General features: G+C 33.6%; 1 protein-coding gene across 1 annotated transcript in view; it reads left to right on the forward strand.

The window, feature by feature from the left end:
• Positions 1-271: 271 nt before the first annotated feature.
• The window catches only part of Klhl4 (kelch like family member 4), a 137,423-nt gene continuing 112,810 nt past the window's right edge, over positions 272-24,884 (forward strand). The window contains exon 1 of the mRNA XM_004868868.3: positions 272-853. Within this exon, the coding sequence (XP_004868925.1) occupies positions 432-853 (422 nt within the window). The 5' untranslated portion in view covers positions 272-431. The remainder of the gene's footprint in view (positions 854-24,884) is intronic.

Here is a 24,884-nt window from a genome sequence, read left to right on the forward strand (position 1 = left end):
AAGGGAAGGTGAGGAAATCTAGAAGGAAATGAGTTTAAACACTTCGTTCTTACTTGCCTGGGTTTAAATTGCAGCCACTGCATTTTGGTACTGAAAAAGCTGGGTTAGATATTTGAAGCACTAGCAGTTGGAGTGTGTTGTGGTAGCTGCTTTCCTGTGCTAAACTGATTTACTTGTTTAAGGTCTGACCTCATCATCCTGTCAGTCCGGGTTCCCATCTACACTGTTAACTGCAGCTTTTTGCTTCAGCTAGAAAGCTAGAAATATTCAGTGTACACAGCAGGGGGGGAGGGGAGAAACAGGAAGAAAGATTGGTTTCTCCGCGTTTTTGCTTTTGTTATTTCTACAGAAGAGGCAAAGAAACAAGAGATAACAAAGGCTCCGTTTCCTTTCTGTTGGAAAAGGCTTTTGTCTTTTCTCCTGCGAATACAATGTCAGTGTCTGGCAAGAAAGAGTTTGATGTGAAGCAGATTCTAAGGCTACACTGGAGGTGGTTCAGTCATCTTTCTCAAGGTTCCCTTAACAGTGGAAGCTGCCTTCAGCAGGAAGGATATGAACGGAGAGGGACCTCGGTTCAGGGCAGGTTGAAGAGCCACTCTCAGGACAGAAACAGACTAAAGAAAGGCAACAGTTCCGTCCACAACAATATACTGGCACCAGTGACAGGACCGGGTCCTGTCCATCAAACAACTCTTCAGAATTGGCAAGAACAAAACTTGATAGAACATCTTCAAGTAAATGAAGATACTCCTAAAGCAGTGCCACAGGAGAATTTTTTCAAAGAAGCTTTTGAGAAACGCTTGCAAAATTTGGAGATCATGGCAGATGACAAAAAAGAGGATTCTAGAGCACGGTAGGAGTTTTTGCTTATATAAATGAAAGCCAGAGTTTGAGTTTACTTATTCTTTAAAGTGCTCACTTAATATTAAATAGAAATCTTTGAATTTGTATGCAATCACGGTCTTCAAGAATTCTGCCCCCAAAAGAAAACTGTAATAGTACATATGTTTTCATAATTAATGATAATTTTTGGAGTGGTAAGTTTACTTCTACTCCATCTCTGTACCATTAGGAATTATTTGAGTTCCAAGAGTTTTTTAATAATTATTAATTTTCTTTAAATATAGTCTGTAGCTTAGATGTTCAAATCATTATGATTCTTATTGTCAGTGTAATGAGCAACACAGAATTTCAGACATTGTGCGTTACGTTTAAGTGTGCCAAAATAAAATCTCTGCTTAGCATATCCTTATCTATTGCTTAATGTACAGATACAATATAGACTTTTGAAATTTTGTTATTTTATATGCACATATGGAAATTCCTTTGGCATTTGAGATTCAAGATGTACTATTTTCACAGATTGTAATCATGAAAATATTGTGCATGAAGTAAATAATAAGAACTTGCAGCAGTAAGTTTTTAAAATAAGAAATAGACTATGTCAGCTATTTACGGGCATTAAAATTGGGTAAAGTAAAATAATGTGTTTTATATATTGTTTATAAAATTTTTTATTGTTTCTTAATTTTATGTTTGAGTGGAAGAAAATTCTGTCCTCTAATGTCAAATATATCTTAATCTAGTTGATCTTCTTTTTTCCTTTACATGACAAGAACTTTCCATATTTTCAACGTGTTGTGGGCACAAAAGTTGATCTTTACAATGTAATAAAATTTGGAAGTGCTATAGAAAAGGTATTTTTCATGAGTTTAAAACCATAACAGTTTAACATGAAGCTGTAATAATTTACTTGGAAATCTGGATATTTGTCATACTGAGTCTCTCTAGAGGACCGAAAAATTTGTCTCTTTAAGTTTCCCTGATATATTTGCCAAACACTGTCTTCCTTATATAAATTTTAAAAAGAACGTCAAAAGAAAAAACAACATATTGTTATGGCAAAAGTCAATTTTGCATAATGACATCTTGATAAGAACTCAATCTTATTGAAATGTAAAGGTACAGTAGATTTTGATAAATGATTTTAAGTACAACAATAGATTGAGTGATATAGACTTCAAAGAAATAAAGTGGGTATATGTGGATTTTCTTTTGTATGTTTTCATTACCCAAGGAAATGCTGTATAAACATTGGTATTGCAAGTTGTATTTGTTACAACTAAAAGAATTTTCAAAGGAGTATAGAGTCCATAGTTTAGTTTCAGCAGATTTTTGACAGTCTCTAGTTACTATCGACAAAATTTTTTAAAATTGGTGAATTTGGAGGTTAATATATACATTTAACTTCAGTGTAGAAAAAAATTTTTTTTGTATTAAATTCTTTTATTGGTACATTGTAGGTATACAACACAATTACATTTCTCATTGGGAATTGTACCTTTATATAATGCATCTTGGTTCTTATTTTTTCCCCATTACTAGCCTCCTTCACGCCGTCCTCCCCTCTCTATTTACAAAGAATTTATTTCCATTTTTTCCATTTCTCATCATTTTTTCCTTTCCCTTCTTTCCTTTCCCCTGCCCCTCCCACTACCCCTACCCCTTTGGACCTTTTCTTCCTATTTTACATTATCGATTATTCATTCTAATAATCGGTACATTTTAGGTATACAATATAATGACATTCATCATTGGAAATGTGCACCTTTACATAATCTCTCTTGGTTCTTATTTTTCACCCTTGCCCAGCCCTCCCTTCAACCCCTCCATTCCTCCCTATTTACAAAGATTTTGTTCCTATGAAAAATTTAAATTTCCTGTTGTACTGTCCTAACAAAATTCTTCAAAACTTCAAATGAATTGATTTTCCAGAATGGAAATGTTTAGAATCAAGTAAGTGCTAGAAGAAAATTATGGATTATATGTCAAATATAAAACATAATCAAGTAATATTTTTAAAAATTCTCTTTTAATTTTATTCTTTAAAATTTTCATGTTGTAAATAAATGTACTAAATATTCTATGGTGTCAGTGGAATGTTAATAGTTTCTTAATATACAACAAGAAGTAATTTTATAGATTTGCAAGGATATCCTTGACAGAGCGAAGAACTAAATTGAGGACCTAATTAACTTAAATCTGATGGTTTATTACCCTATCATTACCCTTTCTAAATCTTCATGTTTTGGAGCAGGAGGATTCAAGATGATTTTTGTGATGTATGGCTTCTCTGATGCCTCTGTTCTTTAGCAGAGAAAGAGAAAAAGATAGTGATAATTTCATAGCAGCCCATCATCCCCTCATAATAAATCTATTGTTTAAAAATCAAACAGAAATCAGTGTGGAGAAGTATCACATTAGTAGGAGATGAGCTCTGACACCTGGGCAAAACAAGTATCTATAAACTATTCCTGTTTCTTTAAATGTTATAGCGAATAAATAGAAAATGGACTAAATTACAAACATTCAGTGTAATAGGGAATAACCTACAATTAATCCCCAGAAAGATATTAAACCCAATATATTAAAGATATATTAATGCATTGGTTTGGCAATTTAAAAATCCAAATATATATTGTTTGGGAATTTAAAAATTCAAATATATACCTACATAGTTGGGTAGTATCTAATGTATTTACAAACTGCTCTGTATCAAGATTAAACAGTGTGAGTATGCACATGCCAATATGCCTGTGATCAGAAATCTAAATTCAATTATCAGTTTTGATTCTAGTTATCTACTAACTCTTCATCTAAAATAGTTGCTCATAAATAAATTCATAAGAATGCAGGTGGTTGTCACAGTGTCAACATTAGGCAAATTTACTAAACTATATTTGCTAAAACAAATGCAATTACCTCTATATTGTTTACAATATTGAATAAAATGTACATGACCTCTTTATTGGCCCAGAACACAGTACAAAATTAAAGATTCACAGAGCTGTTTAAAGGACTTGGCAGGAATGGAGGTCATGCCTTCATTCTACCTGTCAGGGATTTAGGATTTTGAATAACTTGCCAAATTGTTTATCTTCTCCATTAGAAAAAACAACAAATTTCCTCCCCACTTGAGCCTTTTCCAGTTTTCAAGTGAGGTTTTCCTAGAAAAAGAAATGCAATTAAATATACTGATATCTCAAAGAAAGGAGGATTGGATGAATATGATAATTCAATAATAATTCATTCTATAAATATTGAGAACCCAGTCTGTATCAAGAATTCTTCTAGGTGTTAAGAATCAAATAGAATCAAAACAAAAAACTGTTTTCATGGAATATACATTCTAACAGAAAAGGAAGCAATAAAATATTCCAGACTGTATCATTTAGTTGGTTATAAATAATGTAAAGAAAAATTAATTAACTAAGGTACTTTTTCAGATAGAGGGGTTACCTGATGAGGTAATATGTGAGGACAGTTATAAATCAATTGAAATAAGTAGCTAATAAGTGTAAATCAAGAATTTGAAGCCAGTAAGAGATTGCTTCTGCTGCACAAAAGAGAATCCTTAAACACTATACATCATTTTCTGTACAAATAAGTGTCACATACTCCTACACAGTGTATTTAATAATGTCCAAAACATCCTTTAGCTTAACCTGTGAACTGAAAATATGCCCTTCCCTGTTGTCCATTACAGTGATTTTAGGATCACATGCACGTCCTGTGGCCACAGAGGTGACTTTCCAGCCATCCTGTAACCATGATGGTGTTTTGTTCTCTGGAAATTTGGCTATTCAGCCACTAGACCATACGCCTAAAAAATAGATATATAATAGTTCTTTTTTAACAAAACTAGATACAGTTAATTGGATTGTGGGTCTTCATCCTCAACACAAACCTATCTATAGATGTAATATGCTTGAGAAATATTTATAATGATAATTTATTATAAGAAATATTTGTAATACAGAAATATACTCCTGAAATGGGAATGTGCATAAAGTGTTCAAACAAACAGAGGCCAATGCAGCTACACTAGAGTGTCCACAGGTTGTAGAAGATGACTTTGGAAAGGCAACAAAAATAAAATTATAATAATACATCATTCAAAATATGAGGTATATCAACAAGTCCTATGTTATGTGTGCAATGCACTTTACATGTATTTTCTTATGTACTTTTGAATATGAAAATTGTGTTCATATCTACAATTAATATTTCTCTGGGAAATATTTTGCTGAATATCTGTTGTTGCTTGTCTTCTTGAAAGGAAAAATAATGTAGTTTTCTAAAGTACAGAGCTAGACCCCTTTTACTTAACTTTATAATGCATTAGTCAATAGCAATGTTACTTCAAAGAAAGAACAGTGAACAAACTATAATTTTATTATTTATACAAATGTTTAAGTAAAATCTTGCCTGTTGTTTAAAAATACTATACAGTCTTATAAATTATCAAATTGTCTAATTAGATTTAGAACATTTTGACCAGTAACTTGATATAATAATTCCTAAACCTTGTAGAGATGGAAATTCTGTAGGGTGATATTAAATTCTTCTTACTGTGAAGTAATATGTTCCTCATGTATTATTTCTGGCAGTATATCACTGCATAAATATTTAAGTTAGGATTCATTAAAATATATTCAATATTTGAAAAATTTGGAACTTCTTCCACCTAATGATCTGGTGATATTTTGGGGCCATTCTTCTTTAAATAATATGATTAAATACTTATAATAATTATTTCTGATATTTGAAGGGCAAATATTTCATTTATTTGCATTTGTAAATAAATATAAATGACACAAATTATATCATCCAATTTAATATGACAACTCAAGAGCAATGTATTAGTTATATTGACCTTTTTGCAAATTACACAAGTATTCAGACATAGAAATACCTTAATTTGAAGATTACTTCTTACATTTGATATCTTCTGCCTCTTTAAGACATCTGCTCCTTTATTCTAATCTGGCTGATGTCTTTCTTATGACTTTGTAAGTGAAATAATTTTGGTTACATTTGTATATACACCTATGCATGTATTTATATCATTGTTCTATTATATAAAATAGGACAAAAACTAAAACCAAATGGAAGGCCTGGGGAACAATGGATCCTAAAGAAATTTAGGTAATAATAAAATATTTTGCAAGATAAACCTGGCACATGTGCATTTTCAGAAAATAAGATGTATTAAAGATATATAGGTGTAAGCAAGGACTTTCTGAACAGAACCCCAATTACAAAGGAAATAATATCAACAATCAACAAATAAGATCATATAAAATTACAAATCTTCTGCAAAGCAAAGGAATCAATCAGCAGAGTGAAGGTACCATGCACGGAATGGGAAAAAATTGCCAGTGACTCCTCAGAGGGAGGAGTAATACCCACAATATATAAAAAACTAAAAAAAATAAACCCAGCAAAATAAAAGGCCCAATCAAAAAAATGGGCAACTGAAATGAATAAACACTTCACAGAAAAAAAAGTACAAATGATTAATGAATGCATGAAAACATTTTCAATATCTCTAGTCCTTAAAGAACAGCAAATTAAAACAATGAGATTACTTCTTACTACAATGAGAATGGCTTTCACAAAGAAATCAAATGGTGGGAGGGGAAGATGAAAGGGAAGAAGAGAAAGGAAAAATTATGAGAAAAGAAAAAAATGGAAAAGAAATCTATGTAAATAGGGAAAGGTAGAGGGGGTGAAGGGCGCACAGGTAATGGGGAAAAAATAAGAACTAAGATGCATCATGTACAGGTACAAGCACCCAATGATAAATGTAAATATATTGTATACCTAAAATGTACCAATAAAAGAATTTTAAAAAAATAACAAATGCTGGAGAGGCTGCAAAGAGAATGGAACTCTTCTTCATTGTGTGTGGGCATATAAACTAGTACAACCATTATCAAAATGTGTATGGAATTTCCACAGAAAACTAAAAATAGAAACTCCACTTTACTTAGCTATTCCCCTTCTAGGTATCTGCTCTGAAGAGTTAAAGATACTATATTACAATGCTACATGCATACCTATGTTTATAGCAGCACAATGCATAATAGCTAACCTTGGAAGGGGCCTGTATGTCCATCAGTAGATGACTGGATACACGAAAGGTGGCATACAATCGAGAACTCTGCCATAAAGAAGAATAAATTTAAGTCATTTTTAGGAAAATAGATGTGCTATGAGACCGTACTATTAAGTGAAATAAATAAGACACACAATCTTGAATATCACGAGATTTCTCCTATATGAGAAACCCCAAATATAAATAAAGAGCAAAATGAAAGATACATAATACACATAGTACAAAATAGAGAGAGCGATCTTTTGCAAAAAAGGAAGAGGAACTAAGAAATGGATGGAGGTTGGAGAGAAGGAAGGGGAATCGGATGTAAAATGAAATAAGATGTATTATATACATGTGCCAACTTCTCATGAGAGATGTAATCATTATGTACTCCAAACTTGTACTAATAAAAAATTTTAAAATATTATTTCAAAAAAGAATATTACATAAGATAATGGATGTAGAGGCTCATCATGCTTTATAGCATGCACACAATAGATGTGGTAATAGGAATTTTCTATAGACTTTCTCGAAATGGATGAAACCTCATTTAACTGGCCAGAGTAACCTGAAAGCAGATTAACCACAGCCCACTCCTTACACCCTCAAGCAAGAAAAACTCAGTCTCCTCCTGACCTTTGCATGGCATGAGCCCTGTGCTGCAGCTTCCAGAAGGTCTCCTCATACTATACCAGCTCCACATAAGTAATGAGCCACTGTACCATCACTCCCATAATCCAATTGTACACTACGGAAAGAGACAAAATCATTACCCTATAAATTAATAATAGTGGAACACAGGGGCCAACTAAAGTATTTGCTAGTAGCAAAAATTAGAACAATTTGAAATACAAAATAAGTAGTATTAGATTATGATCCACAATACGAAATAAACATGATTGTCCACATTGTTATAAATAAATGATAGAAAGAAAAGAAAATTCTCTTGTAAAGAATAATTCCAAAATATGATTTTGGAAACTCTGACCACAAAGAGATTCATTGGAATATGCGTTGGGAAGAGGCTACACCATAACTGTCTTTGTTTCAAAGTGAATAGAATGTGGAAAAGGAACAATGAAATTATACATTTAAATTGTCAGTGAAGACACATGATAGCCATTATTTTAGCCAGGTAATCAAATTTAACATCAAAAATATTCAATGATATCTACAGTATTCTTTGTAAGAAGGGATGAGAATGACATTTACCTATGACCTTTTCCTCCCCCAAATGCATCACCCTAGTCTAATCATGAGAAAACATCACATAAAGACAAATAGGGAGACACTATAAAATTACTGCTCAGTAATCCTGAGATCCTCAGTGATATCAACAATAAAGTCTGAAAAACTCTCATTAATATGAAGAGTTTAAGAAGACATGATGGATATATGTAATGTAGAACAGAAAAGAGCCTTCAGAAAGAACTGAAGAAATCTGAATAAAGATGGGCTTTAGTGAATAGTAATACGTGGATATCAGTTCCTTAGTTTTGATATATTTATCATACTAATAGAAGATATTATAATAGAAACTTGCTATTAGGTATATGAAAACAGTATGTTATCACTAAGTCATCACAAGTTTTCTATAAAAGAATTGAGCACCTTAGCAAGTGATATCTTAGTAAACAGATTTTCTAAACCAACATTAGACAACCACCAAATTGTGAAAACTGGGTATTAATTTTCATTCAGTTTATTTATTTATTTTGCAACTGGTTAAAATGACATTGAATCAAAATCAATGGGATGTTTCCTTTTCCACTACATAAATCCTTTATGTTGACAATGATATCTTCCTAAAGAGAATCCTTGGGAAGTTAGCTAAATCTCTGTTGACACCTAGTAGCTACATGCAACCTTAAATTGTATCCATATGGCATTGATTGTGGCAATCATTTGATGGGTTCTAACCATAAGATAGAGTAAATAACAGTCTCAATTAATTATAACAATAAAAAATATTTTTAAATCACTGTGTATATCACAGGTACTAGTGAAGTGAAGTGGCATATATTTATTGGTACTTTAAAAATCATATGCCATCACTTAAAACCTTTTTTATTAAGGTTACTGGTACAATTTAGATATACATAATGATTGCATTCATCATAGGGAATTTGTACCTGTATATGATATACCTTGATTTCTCTTTTTTCCCATTTCCCTCTCCTTCCTTGAACCCCTCTTCCCTTCCTGGTTTATAAAAACTTTGTTTGCATTTTATCTTCCTTTCTCATTTTTCCTTTTCCCTTCCTTCTTTCCTTTCTCCCCACTCCCTAGGTCCCCTTACATTTTGAACAATTTCTTTGTATTTCACAATATCTATTATACATTTTGGTATTTATTCACACTTTCAGTTTCTCACACCAGAGAGACAATGTGATATTTACACATGTGTGCCTGATTGATTTCACTTAAGAGCACAGTGTCAAGGTTCATCCATTTACCTAGAAATGTGTGAAGTTTATCTTTCTTTATGGCTGTGTAGTACTATATATATATCCACATCTTATTTATCCATTCATTGTTTGATGGGGATTTGGATTGTTTCCAAGATTTAGCTTTTACCAACTGCTGCTGTAAACATTGGTGCACCTATATCACTGTAGTATGACGTTTTTAATTCTTTTGGGAAGATAGCCAGAAGGGGAATAGCTGAGTCAAATGGGACCTCTAATCCTAGTTTTTTGAGGAATCTCTACACTGATTTCCACAGAGGTTGCACCATTGTACACTCCCATCAACAGTGGAGAAGGATTCCTTTTTCCCAATAGCCCCATCAGAATTTGTTGTTGTTGGTTGATTTCTTGATAGTAGCCATTCTTCCTGGAGTGAGATGAAATGTCAGGGTTGTTTTAATTTGTATCTCTTGAATGACCAGTGATCTTCAATTTTTTTCACATTTTTTGTCATTTCAATTCCTTCATCCAAGAAGTGTGTATTTACCTCAGATGCTCACTTTTGGATTGAGTCTTTAAATTTGGGGGGTCTAATTTTTTTCATTTCTTTATATGTTCTAGATGTTAGTCCTTGTTCTGAGGAACAACTGGCTACATTTTTTCCCACTGTGCATTTTATTTTCACTCTGTTGGTGATTTCTTTGCTGTGCAAAGCTTTTTAATAAGATGAGATGACTGTTGTTGATTCTTTGTACTATTTCCCTTGTGATCCGAGATTTGTTCACGAAATCTTTGCCTACACCCATGTCTTCAAGAGTTCTATCTGGTCTCTCTTCCAGCATATTTAGTGTTTCTAATTTAATATTTAGATCTTGGATCAATTTTGAGTTTAGTTTAGTGCATGGTGAGTTACATGGGTCTAGTTTCAGTCTTTGGCATGTGGCAAGACAGTTTTTTTTAGCACCATTCATTAAAGAGATTATCTTTCTTCCAGTAAACATGTTTGGCCCCTTTGTCAAAGATAAAGTGGCTGACTGTGTTGGGGTTTGTTTCTGCATCTTGTAATCAATTCTACTGATTCTCAGGTCCGTTTGTTTGTAGTACAATTTCAAGTCAGGGATTATGACCCCCCCCCCCGCCTTACCTTGGTTGTCCAGAATTCTTTTTGGTGTTCTAGGACTCTTCTGGTCCAAATGAATTTTAGGAATATTTTCTCTAGTTCTCTGAGGTATCTTAATAGTATTTTCGTTGAGATTGCATTAATTCTGCATAGCAATTTTGGAAAAAATGGCCATTTTCACTCTGTTGGTACTTTCTACCCAAGAGGAAGGGATATCTTTCCATTTTCTGATATTCTCTTCGATCTCCTTTTTGTGAGTACTCTAATTTTCAAAGTAAAAATATTTTACTTCCTTTGTTAGATTGATTCCTAAGCATTTCATTTTTTATATTGTTTCCCAAATTTCTCTCTCAGTGAGTCTGATATTAGTGTACAGGAATGTTTTTGATATTTGAGTGTTGACTTGGTATTCAGCTATGTGATTTAATTTGGTTATTAAATGTAGAAGTTTTTTGGTGGAGTTTTTGGTGTCTCCTCTGTAGAGTTTCATGTTATCTGCAAATAATGATAATTTAACTTCTTCTTTTCTTATCTTAATTTATTTCTTTCTCTTTTCTAATTGCTCTTTGTTATGTTTCCAGAACTACATAGAATATGAGTAGAGATAGTGGACATCCTTGTCTTGTTCCTGAATTTAGAGTGAAAGCTTTCAGTTTTTGACCATTTAGTATGATGCTGGCTGTTGGTTTGTCATGGATGGTTTTTATCAGATTGAGATAAAGATCGATTCCAATTTTCTGTACTTTTTTCTTATTATGAATTGGTCTTGGAATTTGTCAAATCCTTTTTCTGCATCTATTGAGTTCACAATGTGATTTTTGTCTTTGATTCTGTTGGTATGGTGTATTACATTTATTGCTTTTCATACGTTGAACTATCTCTGCTTCCTTATGATATATCCTACTTGGTCATAATTTAAATTCTTCTTAATAATTTGCTGGATTCTGTTTTCCAGTATCTTAATGAAGATTTTTTTCGTTTTTGAGATAATGTCAGCCTAGAATTTATCAATTTTATTTAATATTTCAGAGTAACAACTCTTTGATTCATTGGTTCTTTGTATTTTTTTTTAGTCTCAATTGCATTAATTTGTGCTCTGATCTTTATAATTTCCTCCCTTGTATGAGCTTCAGGCTTGACTTGTTCTTCTTTTCCTAGAAGTTTGAGGTGCAACATTAGGTTGTTTATTTCAGCTTGCTCTGTTTTCCTGATGTGAGAATTCACAGATATACATTTCCCTCAAAGGAATGCTTTCATTTTGACCTATGAGTTCCAGTATGTTGTATCAACATTATCATTTAATTTTAGATACTGATTAATTTCTTCTTTAATTTCATCTGTGCCCAATTGGTTGTTCATTAGGGTGTTATTTAATTCCCATGTGTTTATGGAGTTTTTGTGGTTTCTTTTGCCATTGTTTTCCAATTTCAATGGACTATGGATGGATAATATGAATAGAATAATTTGAATTCTTTTGCATTTACTTAAGCATGTTCTATGGGGTAGTATGTGGTCTATTTTGGAGAATATCTTTTGTGGATTTGAAAAATATGTGTACTCTGATGTTGTAGGTTGGAACAATCTGTAGACATCTACGGAGTCAATTGTTCACAAGTTTGGTTTAGTTCTGATATTTCTTTGCTGATTTTGCTGTCTACTTGATTTGTCTATTTGTGACAGTGGGGTATTGAGGTCCCTCCTTACAATTTTTTTTGTGCTTATTAGATTTTTCATGTCCATTAATATTTGTTTTACATAGGTTGGTGCACCCGTATTTGGTGCAAATATATTTATGATTGTTATCTCTTCTTGGACTTTTCCCTTAACAAGTAGGTACTGACATTCTTTGTCTTTTTTGATCAGCCTTGGCTTGAAATTCACATTATCTGCAAATAGAATAGCTACCCTTGCTTTTTTCAGGTTTCTGTCATATGGGGTGTTTTCCATCCTTGGAGTTTCAGTCTATGAATTTGTTTTTGAGTTAAATGTGTTTGTTGTATGCAACATATTGTTGGATCTTGTTTCTTGATCTATTCTGGAATTTGTTTCCTTTGATTGGTGAATTGAGACCATTTACATTGATGGTAATAACTGATGTGTATTGGCTCATCTTTGTCATATTATTTTCCTGTTGTTGGTTCCCTGACTTGCCCCTCTGTTTAATTGCTTGCGCTGTCTGGTGGCTTCTTTCTATTGGTGCTCTTTGAATTGTGGTCTTTGTTATCGCTTCCTAAAATATTCTTTGGAACATTTTGTAGTTTTTTTTTTAGTAGTCATAAATTTCTTCAGTTGTTCTTTGTCATGGATGTATCTTATTTCTCCGTTGATTTTGAAAGTTAGTTTTGTAGTGTACATCAATCTGGCTTGGAGATTGTTTTCTTTCAGTATAGGGAAAAGGTAATGGGAGTTTCCAGAGACCCCCTACAGTGGTCCTGGCCTCCTGCAAGCCTGTATGACATCTGCAAGATAGGAAGGTGGGTATTAAAAGAAACACAGAGACAGATACTTGAGAAAAACTGAGTTTTGGGCTGATCTAAGGTTCTCTGGGCAGCAAAGACAAAGAACTCCCAGGACATCCAGTGTTTATTCATTACAAGTGTGGGAAGGGAGAAGCTTGTCAGGCCTTGGGACACCTGCTGATAACAAGTATCAAGCAGGCAGGACTGTAGAATGAGGGAGCAAGCATATCTTTGCTGAAGAGAACAAATAGTTAATTCAGAGAGGAAGAATTTAATTGGAGTCAGTTGACGTTGACTGGGAGTGAACTCAGCCAAGCTCTGCTACTTCCAATGTAACACAGCTGAATTATGGAGGGGCAAGAAGCTTGTGCCAGGATAGGCTGATAATACTGGGCAGAGGTGTCTGCTACTTGAAATACTTCTCTCCAAACACCCCTTGACTTAAGGGTTTGCATTGAGAAGTCTGCTGTGATTCTGATGGACTTTCATTTATTGGTGATTTGTGTCTTTTCTCTAACAGCTTTTAATATTCTGTTCTTGTGCTGAATTTCTGGAATCTTGATTATTATATTCTTTGGTGTAGATTTATCTTGGTTATGGCTAATTGGAGTTCCATATGCCTTGTTTATTTGTATGTCAATTTTTTTTTCCAACTTTGAGAAGTTTTCTGCCATTAATTCTATGAACAGGTTTTTATGTTATTTGCACACTCTGGCTTTCTCATTGACTCTGATCAATTCTATGCTATTCTTTGTTGCATCATCTTACAGCTGTTGGGTTGAGTTTTCATGATCCCTTGCTATTTTTAAGTTATCTTTATTTTTGTGGTCGCTAACTGCAATCCTGTCTTCTAGATTTGATATTCTATCCTTGTCTTTGTTCAATAGGATGCATATACTTTCAATGGAATTTTTAATCTCCTAGATATCTGTTTGAATCAGTGTCATGGCTTCCATTTCTTTCCTATGTTGGGCATTCATCATTTCCATCATTTTCCTAAGCTCCTCTAGTTTTTATCTACTCTAGATTCATTGAGCATGTCCTTCATTTTGACCATCATTTCTTTTTTTACCTGAGTGATTATTTTCTCTATGACTTCATTCATCTACTTTTTTTTTGTTTCTGCCCCTATCATTTCAGAAATTTCAGGTGGGTCACTTCTGATTTCCTCTATCTCATTGTCCACTGGACTTATCCTGGGAAGGCTGGAGGTCTGTGGTTACATTTTCCTTCTGCATCTTGTCATTCTTATTGTTTTATTTTTTGTGTGTGTGTTGATGCTTATAAATTTCTTAGGGTAGATAGCTTCCTCATTAGTATTAATGATTCCCTAGGAAATTCCTATTCCTCAGAGATGTCTTTTGGGTGTATGTAGTTCTTGGTCTTTGTGTCAGTCCCAAGATCCTACCTTCCCAACTTATTAAGGATGAGAATTTGCTACTTTGGTCAGCACGCAGTCCTTTAGTACTGGACTATGGTGATAGTTATGACCCAGACAATCACAGTGTTTTTATACAAGGGAGAACAACTGATTACAACAGGTATGGCATCCTGTCTCAAGTAGTAAAATTAGCAATAACAATAGCATTACGTACAACCTAGAAACTGACAAACTGCAGTAACTATCACTTTGGTACCTTTAACCATAGGAGCAAGATCTACAGTTATATAACAAAAAATAACATAAACCAGGAAATTGTATGCAATGAGTTTCTCCTTTGTGGAGTTTCTTTACCCTTTGGGGTGAATTTAAGAGGGAATAGACACAAAATAAAGAGATAAGTAAACAGAAATATAGTAGAAATAAAGGTGGAGGAAAAAGGATGACCATCCAAGCTTTGGGAAACTGGAGATGAGGGCAGGAGAGCTAGAATGAAGGTGAAAACAAAAGAATATAGAAGCAAACTGGGAAAACAAGAGACAATGTTCACTCACATAAAAATATAAAATCAAGAGAGATAGTTGAGGAAAATTAGAAAGAAAATGAGTAGAACAGAACAAAAAGAAAGTTAAAAACCTAAATAACCTAAAAAAAGAAAACACCAACCAGACAGTAAGAGGAAAACAAAACAAACAAACCAAAGCAAACAGAATTTCTGTGGTGCCCACAGTTCTGTGGTAGTGTCCAAGTCAAAGCCCAAAACTGTGCTTTGTAACCCTGCCAAATCTGTAGTATGATTAGTGCTGGGTATGGGGCTGATGTTGGCCTCTGGTTCTATGGGCTGAGGCCAGTCTTCAGCCAGCAACTTTCTGTATGTTCCTTGTGAGCCCACACATGTCTTCTTACCTTGACTGTCTCAACTTTGTTCTCCCACTTGCTGTGGTGCTCTCAGGCAAGGATAGCCCAAGGCTGCTCCCTAGCCCTTGTATATTTGACCTCTCCCAGTCTTTGCACAGTCTCCTCTTTTCCAACCCCACTGGCGTATCTCTATCCTGTCATGCTGGTTGTCAAAGAGCAGGGGTGGGGGTGGGGTGCTGTCACTGCCACAAATACAGCCCAAGGCTGCTTGGTTTCCCTTCAATCTCCTCTCCAGTGGGCTGTGTGCTGATCTCATAAAGCTTTTTAAATCCCATGCATCTGCATGTCTCTCTCAAGCCACTGGTCTCCACTCACTTCTTTCACTGACTCCACTGCACTGCAATCTTTAACTTTGTTGTCACTAGTGGTTCCAAGTAGCAGCTGTGTTTTTAGTTGATTTTCTCTGAGTAGCTCCAATGTGGCTCCTCCTGTATTCAGCTATGTTGAATCCTCTAAAAACCATTTTTTCTTTACATTTGTTTCTGTTTTTTTAAGGAGGAAAACTATCACATTTTTATATATAAAAGAATTTTTGTTTGTAAAAATCTTTATCTTTCCATGCTATCTAAAATGTTTATCCACCAAATTTACTTTGTTTATGGAAATTCAGTTCCTTTCAGATAATTTCAGTAAGAGAATGGAAAATGAGTAGCACCAGTGGTGGAGAAATAAGATTTTCAAATTAGACCCAAGTAGATACCTGGACATAAAAAAAAATTAAAGCAATTTTTAAAAAATATCTGATGTTTTAGGATGAATCAAGTGTTACTGAAATTTTAATCAAAAAGCATTACATACAATTTTATTATGGAAAATATGTATTTACTAAATTGATACATAGATATAATGCATATATGTAACTATATTTTGCAATGGAAAAGATTAGCACTAATGATCCTGTTCGTTGCAACTATCAGATATAAATTTATAAACTATTTTTACTCCTGTCTAACTTTTCATACTCTTTTACCTATTAGTTGCAATGACTTATTCCTTACACACTTTCAAATATTATTGTACAGAATATACCTCTTACCCTCCTCACTCACTATCTATTCCTATTGCTTCTTTAGTAGCCATATGTATTGGTCAGTTTTCCTGTTGCTGAGGCAAAATATGAACTATATATGAACACTTAATACATACGCTTCAGAAAGAAATTATTTATTGCCAGAACAGTCATGATATTACATTATTTTATTGAAAATGTCTAAGTATAGATGATAATTTCAGAAATGTCTTAGAAACATAAAACTACATACATTTAATTTTTCTTTGAAAAAAGATCAAGCTAAAAAATAAAACAATATACTGCACCTTGTTAAGACAATAATGGGGTTTATTCCTTCTAGGGAAGTAATGTCCGACTATAAAATCTTTATATATAAGCAAATAACTATCTCAGTAGGTAGCCCAGGGTGATGAAACACATGTCCTTAAAATAAAAATGTTACTTATACCAAAAACTTACTAAGTTTTCCCATTTTTATTATTGAATGTTTGTTATATGTAACTCCAGAATGCACCAGTAAATACATTGTGACATCAGAATACAGTCTGTTTATTGAATTCAAGCTTGCTATATTATTATTTGGTTTGTAAAACATGTTTTTGTTGAACTATCTTTACTACTCATACTTTCTACCTTATGTCATGTGTTATTTCTCAGAAGTCTTACTTTCATGTTTGGGTGTGATCAAAAGAAATAGAACAAAATGAACTCATTTTTTCTAGTATTGTTTCTGTCTCTCCTTACCTCCATAACCCTGAAAAGATGACTCTGAGATTCACAAGAACAGTATTCACATCACTAAGTGCCTTGTTATATTCAAGATTGCATCTACAATGTTAAAAATAGTAAAGTACATTTATGGTAAGTGGGTGAAGAAAGTATATGTTGGAACCAAGAGACCATTGACTTGAAGCAACTTACCCTTTAAAAACACATTTATTTGACTATATCAAGAAGATGCAACAAAATGTAAGATAATGTTATCACAGTAATGTGAATTCTAAAGAATGTTTTTTTCCAAGATCCATAACTGACTAGGGGCAGTAGTACACATAGGAAACATGGAAGACATGTGCCTGTAAGCACAGGTACTGAAAAATTAGGATCAACAAAGACCCCAATTCTGGAAGGCAACTTGAAGGACAATCCCACCAGATAAATTTCAGTGTCAGTAGTATCTAGAGGAAAGAAACAGAGGCAATCCTTGATTCAGGCACTGCTTGCACACACCCGAAGTCCAGTCAACACATCACATTGGGAGAACTTCTAAATTCTAGAGAAGAAGCTATGAGCAGCAGCATGGTCAGGCTACTTCTATGGGTGTCGAGCCAGCAACCACCTACCAGTGCCTATCTCTCCTGACTTCATTTTTCCTCCCTGGGAGAGAGAGCCTGGCTAGATAGTCACAGGTCATTTTATTACAGAAAGTCAAAACCAGAGTATTATTTGAAGGGCAATGACTGAGTTAAGACTAGCAGGGCCTTGGGAAAGAAACAAGGGCATGGGCCTGCTTAAGGAACTCGACCCAAACATTGAGAAATCTATATATAGCTCAATGTGTCACAGGAACAGGCAGTGGTTGTGATTGGTGCAATCCAGGGAAGGGGAAAATATAGTGGAGCAGGAAAAAATAGGCACACTCCTGCTGTTCCCATGACCACCAGTGACCTATATGCCTATAGGATATCATACCAAACACTTGCCCTCAGAATGTAGCCGAAATCAATGCCCAACCCAGACAAAGTCTGTTGAACTCTGCAAGCTTTATGTAGCACTAAGTTGTGGACTATGTAGTGATTCTCTGTGGTATACAGAGGAAGAGTTGGTTCTGAGTGGAGAGCCAGAGAGGAGAGGCATAGCCACAGAGGGCTCAGTGGTGCACTTACCTGGGGTAGTATAAAAAGCACAGAAGTAAGCTCCTGCAGGGATTATCAGAGGGAAGGGGATGGAGATCAAGAAGGCATCTTGGAAAATCAGCAGAAGACCGGGTACTTGAATTGTCACAACGTGCCCTCCTTTTCTTTGACACAATTCAAGGTATTTGATCAGAACACACAGGAAAAACAAAACTAGACACCCCCCCAAAAAAAAACAACCAACAAAGACCTGGTGAGCCATGCCGCAGGAGAGCAACTGAAATAAAGCAGATCAATGTTTGCAGATGGAACAAGAAGCAGGCAAGTCAAATCCCCCAAATCTTTCACTCACTGGTAGGCAAGAGAACAAATCTTAGAAAAGGAAACCAGATCAAGCACTTGAATGCAACCAAACAGGAGCTCATCTATCCAAAACTGCTACAAATCAAATTTTCTCCATTGTGAAAGTAGGGAGAAGAGCACACTGGTGGAATTTTGATGGCAGTACAAATACAACTGAGGGGACTCTTTATGTCTGTATGTCTGTGTTTTTCTATATGTGTGGTTGTTTTTTTCTCTATCACTTCATTCTTTTCTTTTCATACTTTTATCTGAATGGGCAGAATTTGTATATGTGAAATGTAGAATAGAAATTAATGCTTTAATTTACACAGTATAGCTATTGGGCATGTTAGATGAATTTTCATCATAAATTACATATGGCAGATTAAAACACAAGCTTTCTATCAGCATACTAATTATTTCTGCTCTTCTTACCAATGTATAATTATACTTCCCTCACTGTTTTTAGACAGTCCTGGTCTCACAACTTCGTGAAGCCCTTATCCACCAGCCCTTCATTCCAGATAAAAAATAATATCAACAAAGTCCTCTTTTGTCTTCTTTCATTTGTTATTTTCTTTTTACTCCTTTCCTTCTTTGTAAACTATTCTATTCCTTTTCATTGTTCTTTTTTCTTCCACCACCCACTATTTCTCAGCCTATTTGTCTTCAGTATTAAATCAGTCTTTCTCAATTATAGAAGAAAGAGTGAAATTGCCAGATCAAGTTTTAAATTACATGATTGTTATATGGTTGGTTCTATAGAAGCTGATACATAACTGGTAGTGATTTCTCCTTGCAACAAAGTGACTGGACTAGATTTTAATATAATAACATTGAGTAGATTGAAGAGGTATACAAATGCCAAAACATAACAAAACCTAACTTCACACCATAGGGAAAAATATATTAACTAAAGAAATGTCCAAAATAGTTAAAGAATTTTTCTACTCTAATTGATCCTCAACTCTCAACACAAAAAATAATAGAGTCACAAAAAACAAGGCAATAAGATGCCTGTCAAAACTCAACTCTCCAGAAGCTGATTTTATGGGCACTGAAATGGAAGGATTAACAAAAAACTCAAAAATCAAAAGTTTAAAATGTTTGAACAGGTCAAAGAAAAAAACAAATAAACTCATAAGATGTTTGGTTAGTGAAAAGACAATGCAAACAAAAATATAATTAATAAAATATTTAATAAGCTTATCTTAAAAAGGACACAGACTTGATTTAATTAAACAAGACATAAGACAATGACAATGAATGACAATTTCAGTAAAAAATTAAAGACTATGAAAGCAAATCAAAATGAAATCCAGGATATTAAAAAATTCAACAGGGCATTAGGAATGACTAATGTGATGAAATTGTATCAGAACTGGAAGATAAGCTTGACGTAGCAGATTATGTATTCAGTAATACTCTAAAATAAGAAGACACTATCGGTATTGAACCCAGAAGCTGTCAGATGACTCAGAGAGAAAACCACACCAAGAATAATAGGAGTTTACACATTCATGACAGGTCCGTAACTCATATGTCTTGCTGTCAGGTGGCTCTGATTTGAATCCCATCATCTCATTTTAAATACCTAATCACCAGTGGTTCACGCACCCATATTGCACAATTTTGCATGTACCACTGGTGGTATAACCCAGCAGGAACCTATTAAGAAATGATTAGATGATGACATAAAAAGTATTAAAAACTTTAACAAAATCATAGCAGAAAATTGGACAAATCTACAAAAGGAATTAAACATCCACATAAATGAAGGATAAAGAAAACACCAAATAGTCAAGATCAGAAAACAAAGTGTCCATGACACATCATAGTTAAAATCCCAGAAATTCAGCACAGTGAAAATACTAAAAGCTGGTAGAGAAAAACAATAAATAACTTATAAAGCCAAACCCTTCAGAATAAGAGCAAATTTCTTGCCATATACTTTAAAGCCCAGGAGAGCTTGGAGTAAAGTTTTAGAAACAAACAAACAAACAAAAATCCCTTCCAATCAAAATTAATATATGCTACAAAGTTTCAAGATTAAATATAGACATTCCATGACATAGAGTGCCTAAAGAATTTATGAAAACTAAATTAGTATTGCAGAAAGAACTCAAGGGAATACTAGAAAAAGACAATGAGACAAGCATCATCAAAGAGCTCAAAAGTAAGAACATATCTAACTGAAAGAGCAGTTAAAAGGTAAATGTGTAAGAATCAGCAAAGGAAAAATAATGCAATCATTGTTTACAACAATTTTCAGCAATAACTCTCAAACTAAATGTTGTTAACTTCCTAACCAAAAGACATGAACTGGAAGACTGAATCAAAAACAAGATGCAACTATATTTTATTCTACAAGAGACGTACCTCATTCACCAAGAAACACATGTAGTAAAGTGAAAGAATGGAAACTAATACTCAGTGCAACAGGAACCTGAAAATAAGCAGAGGTAGCTATTCTATTTTCTGACAAAGTGAACTTCCAGCTAAACTGAGTCAGAAGAGACAAGAAGCACACAACATAATAACAAAAGGAACAATTCAAAAGAAAGATAACAACTGTAAATACATATCTTTTATGTATTTAATCAACAGCCAATTTTATAAAACAAACTCTATTGGACATAAACATCAGATAAATATGAAGACAATCATAGAGAAGGACTTGTGTAACTCACTGTCACAAATAGGTTAACTACTCAAATTTCAGGAATGTACAGTGAGAAAACCCTGGAAGGAAGAGAGACAGTACTGCATGAGCTACACCTAATGTTGTATTTCAGATGCTCTTGCTGGATATTGTTGCCAAAACCCTTTGGTTTTCTCATATTTCCTGCAAGTGCAAATGCTCAAAAAACAAATCATGAGACTTTTCATTTTTTTAATTTTTGAATACTTATAGCTACAATGGATATTAGCATAGGAAAATAGTATTACACAATAGATACAATAATTTGTAATATTAATGAGTCTACAAAATTTCTAAAACTCAAGAATATATCAATTATATTCTTTGTACTACATAAGCAGTGTAATACATATTGTTATATATGTATGTGTATACAAAATTATACAAATAGCAATAGTTTCCAGTCATTTTTAGTTTAGATTGATAAGATAATAATATTTGTGCAGTCTTCATCCCTGAAGCTTATCATTACACAGTAATTGCTACATTTTATAGAGGAATGTAGAAAGAAACAAACTATTATTTTCTCAATCCAATATTCTTTTCATCACTTCATTTTAAATTTGAAATATATTCAAATTTTCCCCAAAGAATCTAGTTTTAAAAATTAATTATTTATTGGTACATTTTAGATATACATAAAGATCACACTCATCATAGTGAATTTGTACCTGTACATGATATATCTTGATTCCTCTTTTTTTCTCATTCCATACCCTGCCTTCAACCTCTCTCCCCTCATTTACAAAGCTGTTTCCATTTTTCTTATTTTCTCAGTTTTTTCTTTTCCCTTCCTTTCTTTACCCACCCCCACCCTAGTTCCCCTACCCTTTTCAACATTTTCTTCCTATTTCACAAGATCTATTATATATTTTGCTTGTTATTTATACTGGTGTTTTATCACACCAGAGAAACAATGTGATATTTACACGTGTGTCTGATTTCTGTCACTTAGGAGTCTGGTCTCAAGGTGCATCCATTTACCTAATGTCTCAAGTTTATTTCTTTAAATTTGGGAGGTATGACCTTTTGAGTTCTTTATATATTGTAAATATTAGTCTTTTATCTGAGCAACACTTTGTGTTTTATTTCTTCACTCTGTTGCTGATTTATTTTGCTGTGCAATAGCTTTTTAATAGGATGAAATCCCAGTTGTTGACTCTTTGTAATATTTCCTGTGTGATAAGGGTTTTGTCATAGAGTCTTTGCCTGCACTTATGTCTTCAAGAGTTCTACCTATTTTCTCTTCCAGAAGCTTTAGTATGTTTGTTTTAATATTTAGATCTTTGATCCATTTGATTTTACTTTAGTGCATGTTGAAAAACATGAGTCTAGTGTTAGTCTTCAGGAAAGCTAGTTGCTCCAGCATCATTATAAAAGAAACTATCTTTCTTCCAGTGAAGTTGTTTAGCCCTTTTGTCGAAGATAAAGTGGCTGAGTGTGTTTGGAGTTTCTGCATCTTCTAATCAGTTCCATTGATCCTCAGGTCTGTTTTGTTTGTTTGTTTATTTGTTTGTTTGTTTCCAGAACCATGTAGTTTTTATCACAGTAGCTTTGTAGTATGATTTCAAGTCAGGGATTGTGATGCCTCCTGCCTTCCCTTTTTTGCCCAGAATTGTTTTTGCTATTCTAGGTCTCTTGTGGTTCCAAATAATATTTAATATTGTTTGTTCTAGCTCTGTGAGATATTGTATTGTTATTTTTATTGGAATTGTCTTAAATCTGTATAACAGGTTTGAGAGTATGGCCATTATCACTGTTGTTCCTTCTACCCATGAGCAAGCAATATCTTTCCATTTTTTGATATTCTTTTTGATCTCCTTTTTCAGAATTTTATAATTTTCAATGTAAAGATCCTTTATTTCTTTTGTCAAATTGATTCTTAAGTATTCCATTTTTTTCAATGCTATTGAGAAAGTTGACTTTTTCCGTAATTTCTCTCTCAGTGAGTTTGTTATTAGTGTATAGGAATGCTATTGATATTTGAATGTTGACTTGGTATCCAACTATGTGACTTAATTTGATTATTAAATCTAGAAGTCTTTTGGTGGAGTTTTTGGGATCTTCTATGTAGAGTATAATGTCTTCTGCATATGATGATAATTTAACCTCTTCATAATATCAGAAATATCAACAAAGAAAAGTCCAAATCCTGCTGTATTCACTGCTGAATTCTACCAAAAATTTAGATAAGAACTAATACCACTACCCTTCAAACTCTTTAATGAAATTGAAAGGGAAATGATACTCCCAAAATAATTCCTGGAAGCAAGTATTATCCTGATACCAAAACCAGAATTGGATCCAACTAGAAAAGAGAACTACAGACCAATCACCCTAAAGAACATAGATTCAAATACCCTCAGTAATATACTGGCAAACAGAATGCATCAAATCATTAAGAATATTATAAAGCATGACCAAGGAGGATTTGTCCCAGGGATGCAAGAATGGTTAAACATATGTAAATAAATAAATGCAATAAACTATATTAATAGAGCCATGGACAAAATTCACATGATCTTCTTAATAGATGCAAAAAAAGTATTTGACAAACTCCAACACCCATTTATGATAAAAACCCTACAGAAAATTGGAATAGATGGTCTTTTTCTCAATCTGATAAAAGCAATCTATAACAAACCAACAGCTAACATCATACTAAATGGTCTAAAAGTAAAAGCTTTAAGTCTGAAATCAGAAAGAAGACAAGGATGTCTGCTATCATCAGTCCTATTTAATATAATTCTGAAACCATTAGCCAGCGTAATTATGCAAGAGAAAGAAAAAAAAGGAATTAATATAGGAAAAGAATCTAGTTTTCTAATGTCTGTTCCCTATACAGAAAGCAAGTTCGACTTTTCTGTTAAAAATAACATTCTTGGTAATTGTCTTTTTTTTGTTGTTCTTAATGTATCTGATTATTAGATTAAATTTTTTCCTGGACTTCAGCAGTACTAAACACATTATTTTTTCAGTGTTTGAGATTTCTCTGACATTATTAAAAACATGAAATTTTTTACTTTAACATTTTATATTGTGTCAGTATAATCAGATATCAATAATGTGTATATTATATTTTATAACTAGAATGTCCCCCAAGAACCTAATGTACTCTGAGATTAGGCTTTTGGAAAGTAATTGGATAATGAGGGCACTATAACTGACTTACTGTTAGAAAGAGCGGCCTGGTTAGAGATTTGTCAGTGGAGACATTACTTGGAAGAATATATTTCATTCCCTGGTTCCTCCTTTCTCTGTTTCCTGGCTTCTATGAGAGGCTACACTCTGCCTAGACACTTCTATAATATTATTTCTGCCTTGGAGACAGCTGACTATAGAATGAATCATTTAAAAACCACTAGACAAAATAATATTTTCATCCTTTAAGTTGCAGATATTGGATATTTTGTCTCAGTAACAAGAAAGTGACTAAGACAGATTATGTTAACAGGAGTGGGACCATTGCTGTGACTGTGACTGACCATAGGGTTTAGAAACATTAAGTAGTTTGCAGGAGGATTGCAGCAGGGTTTGAAGATGTTAACTTGAGAAGTTCCAAAGTAGTTTGAGCTTAATGGGTGATTCTGGTCAGAGCTCAGAAGATGAGAATTATAAGAATGCAGAGAATAAAGAGAAAATTCAGTAGGTTTTAGTTGGGAATAAGGACTCCATTGGCAGTTAAACTATAGGTCAGTGTGTTAACCCAGTGGCAGAAAATTTGTGTAAGTTTTGGCCCTGCCC

Source organism: Heterocephalus glaber, unplaced genomic scaffold (genome assembly GCF_053883595.1).
Source record: "Heterocephalus glaber isolate CG9 unplaced genomic scaffold, H.glaber_assembly_v1.0 deba00001613, whole genome shotgun sequence".
Taxonomy (NCBI): domain Eukaryota; kingdom Metazoa; phylum Chordata; class Mammalia; order Rodentia; family Bathyergidae; genus Heterocephalus; species Heterocephalus glaber.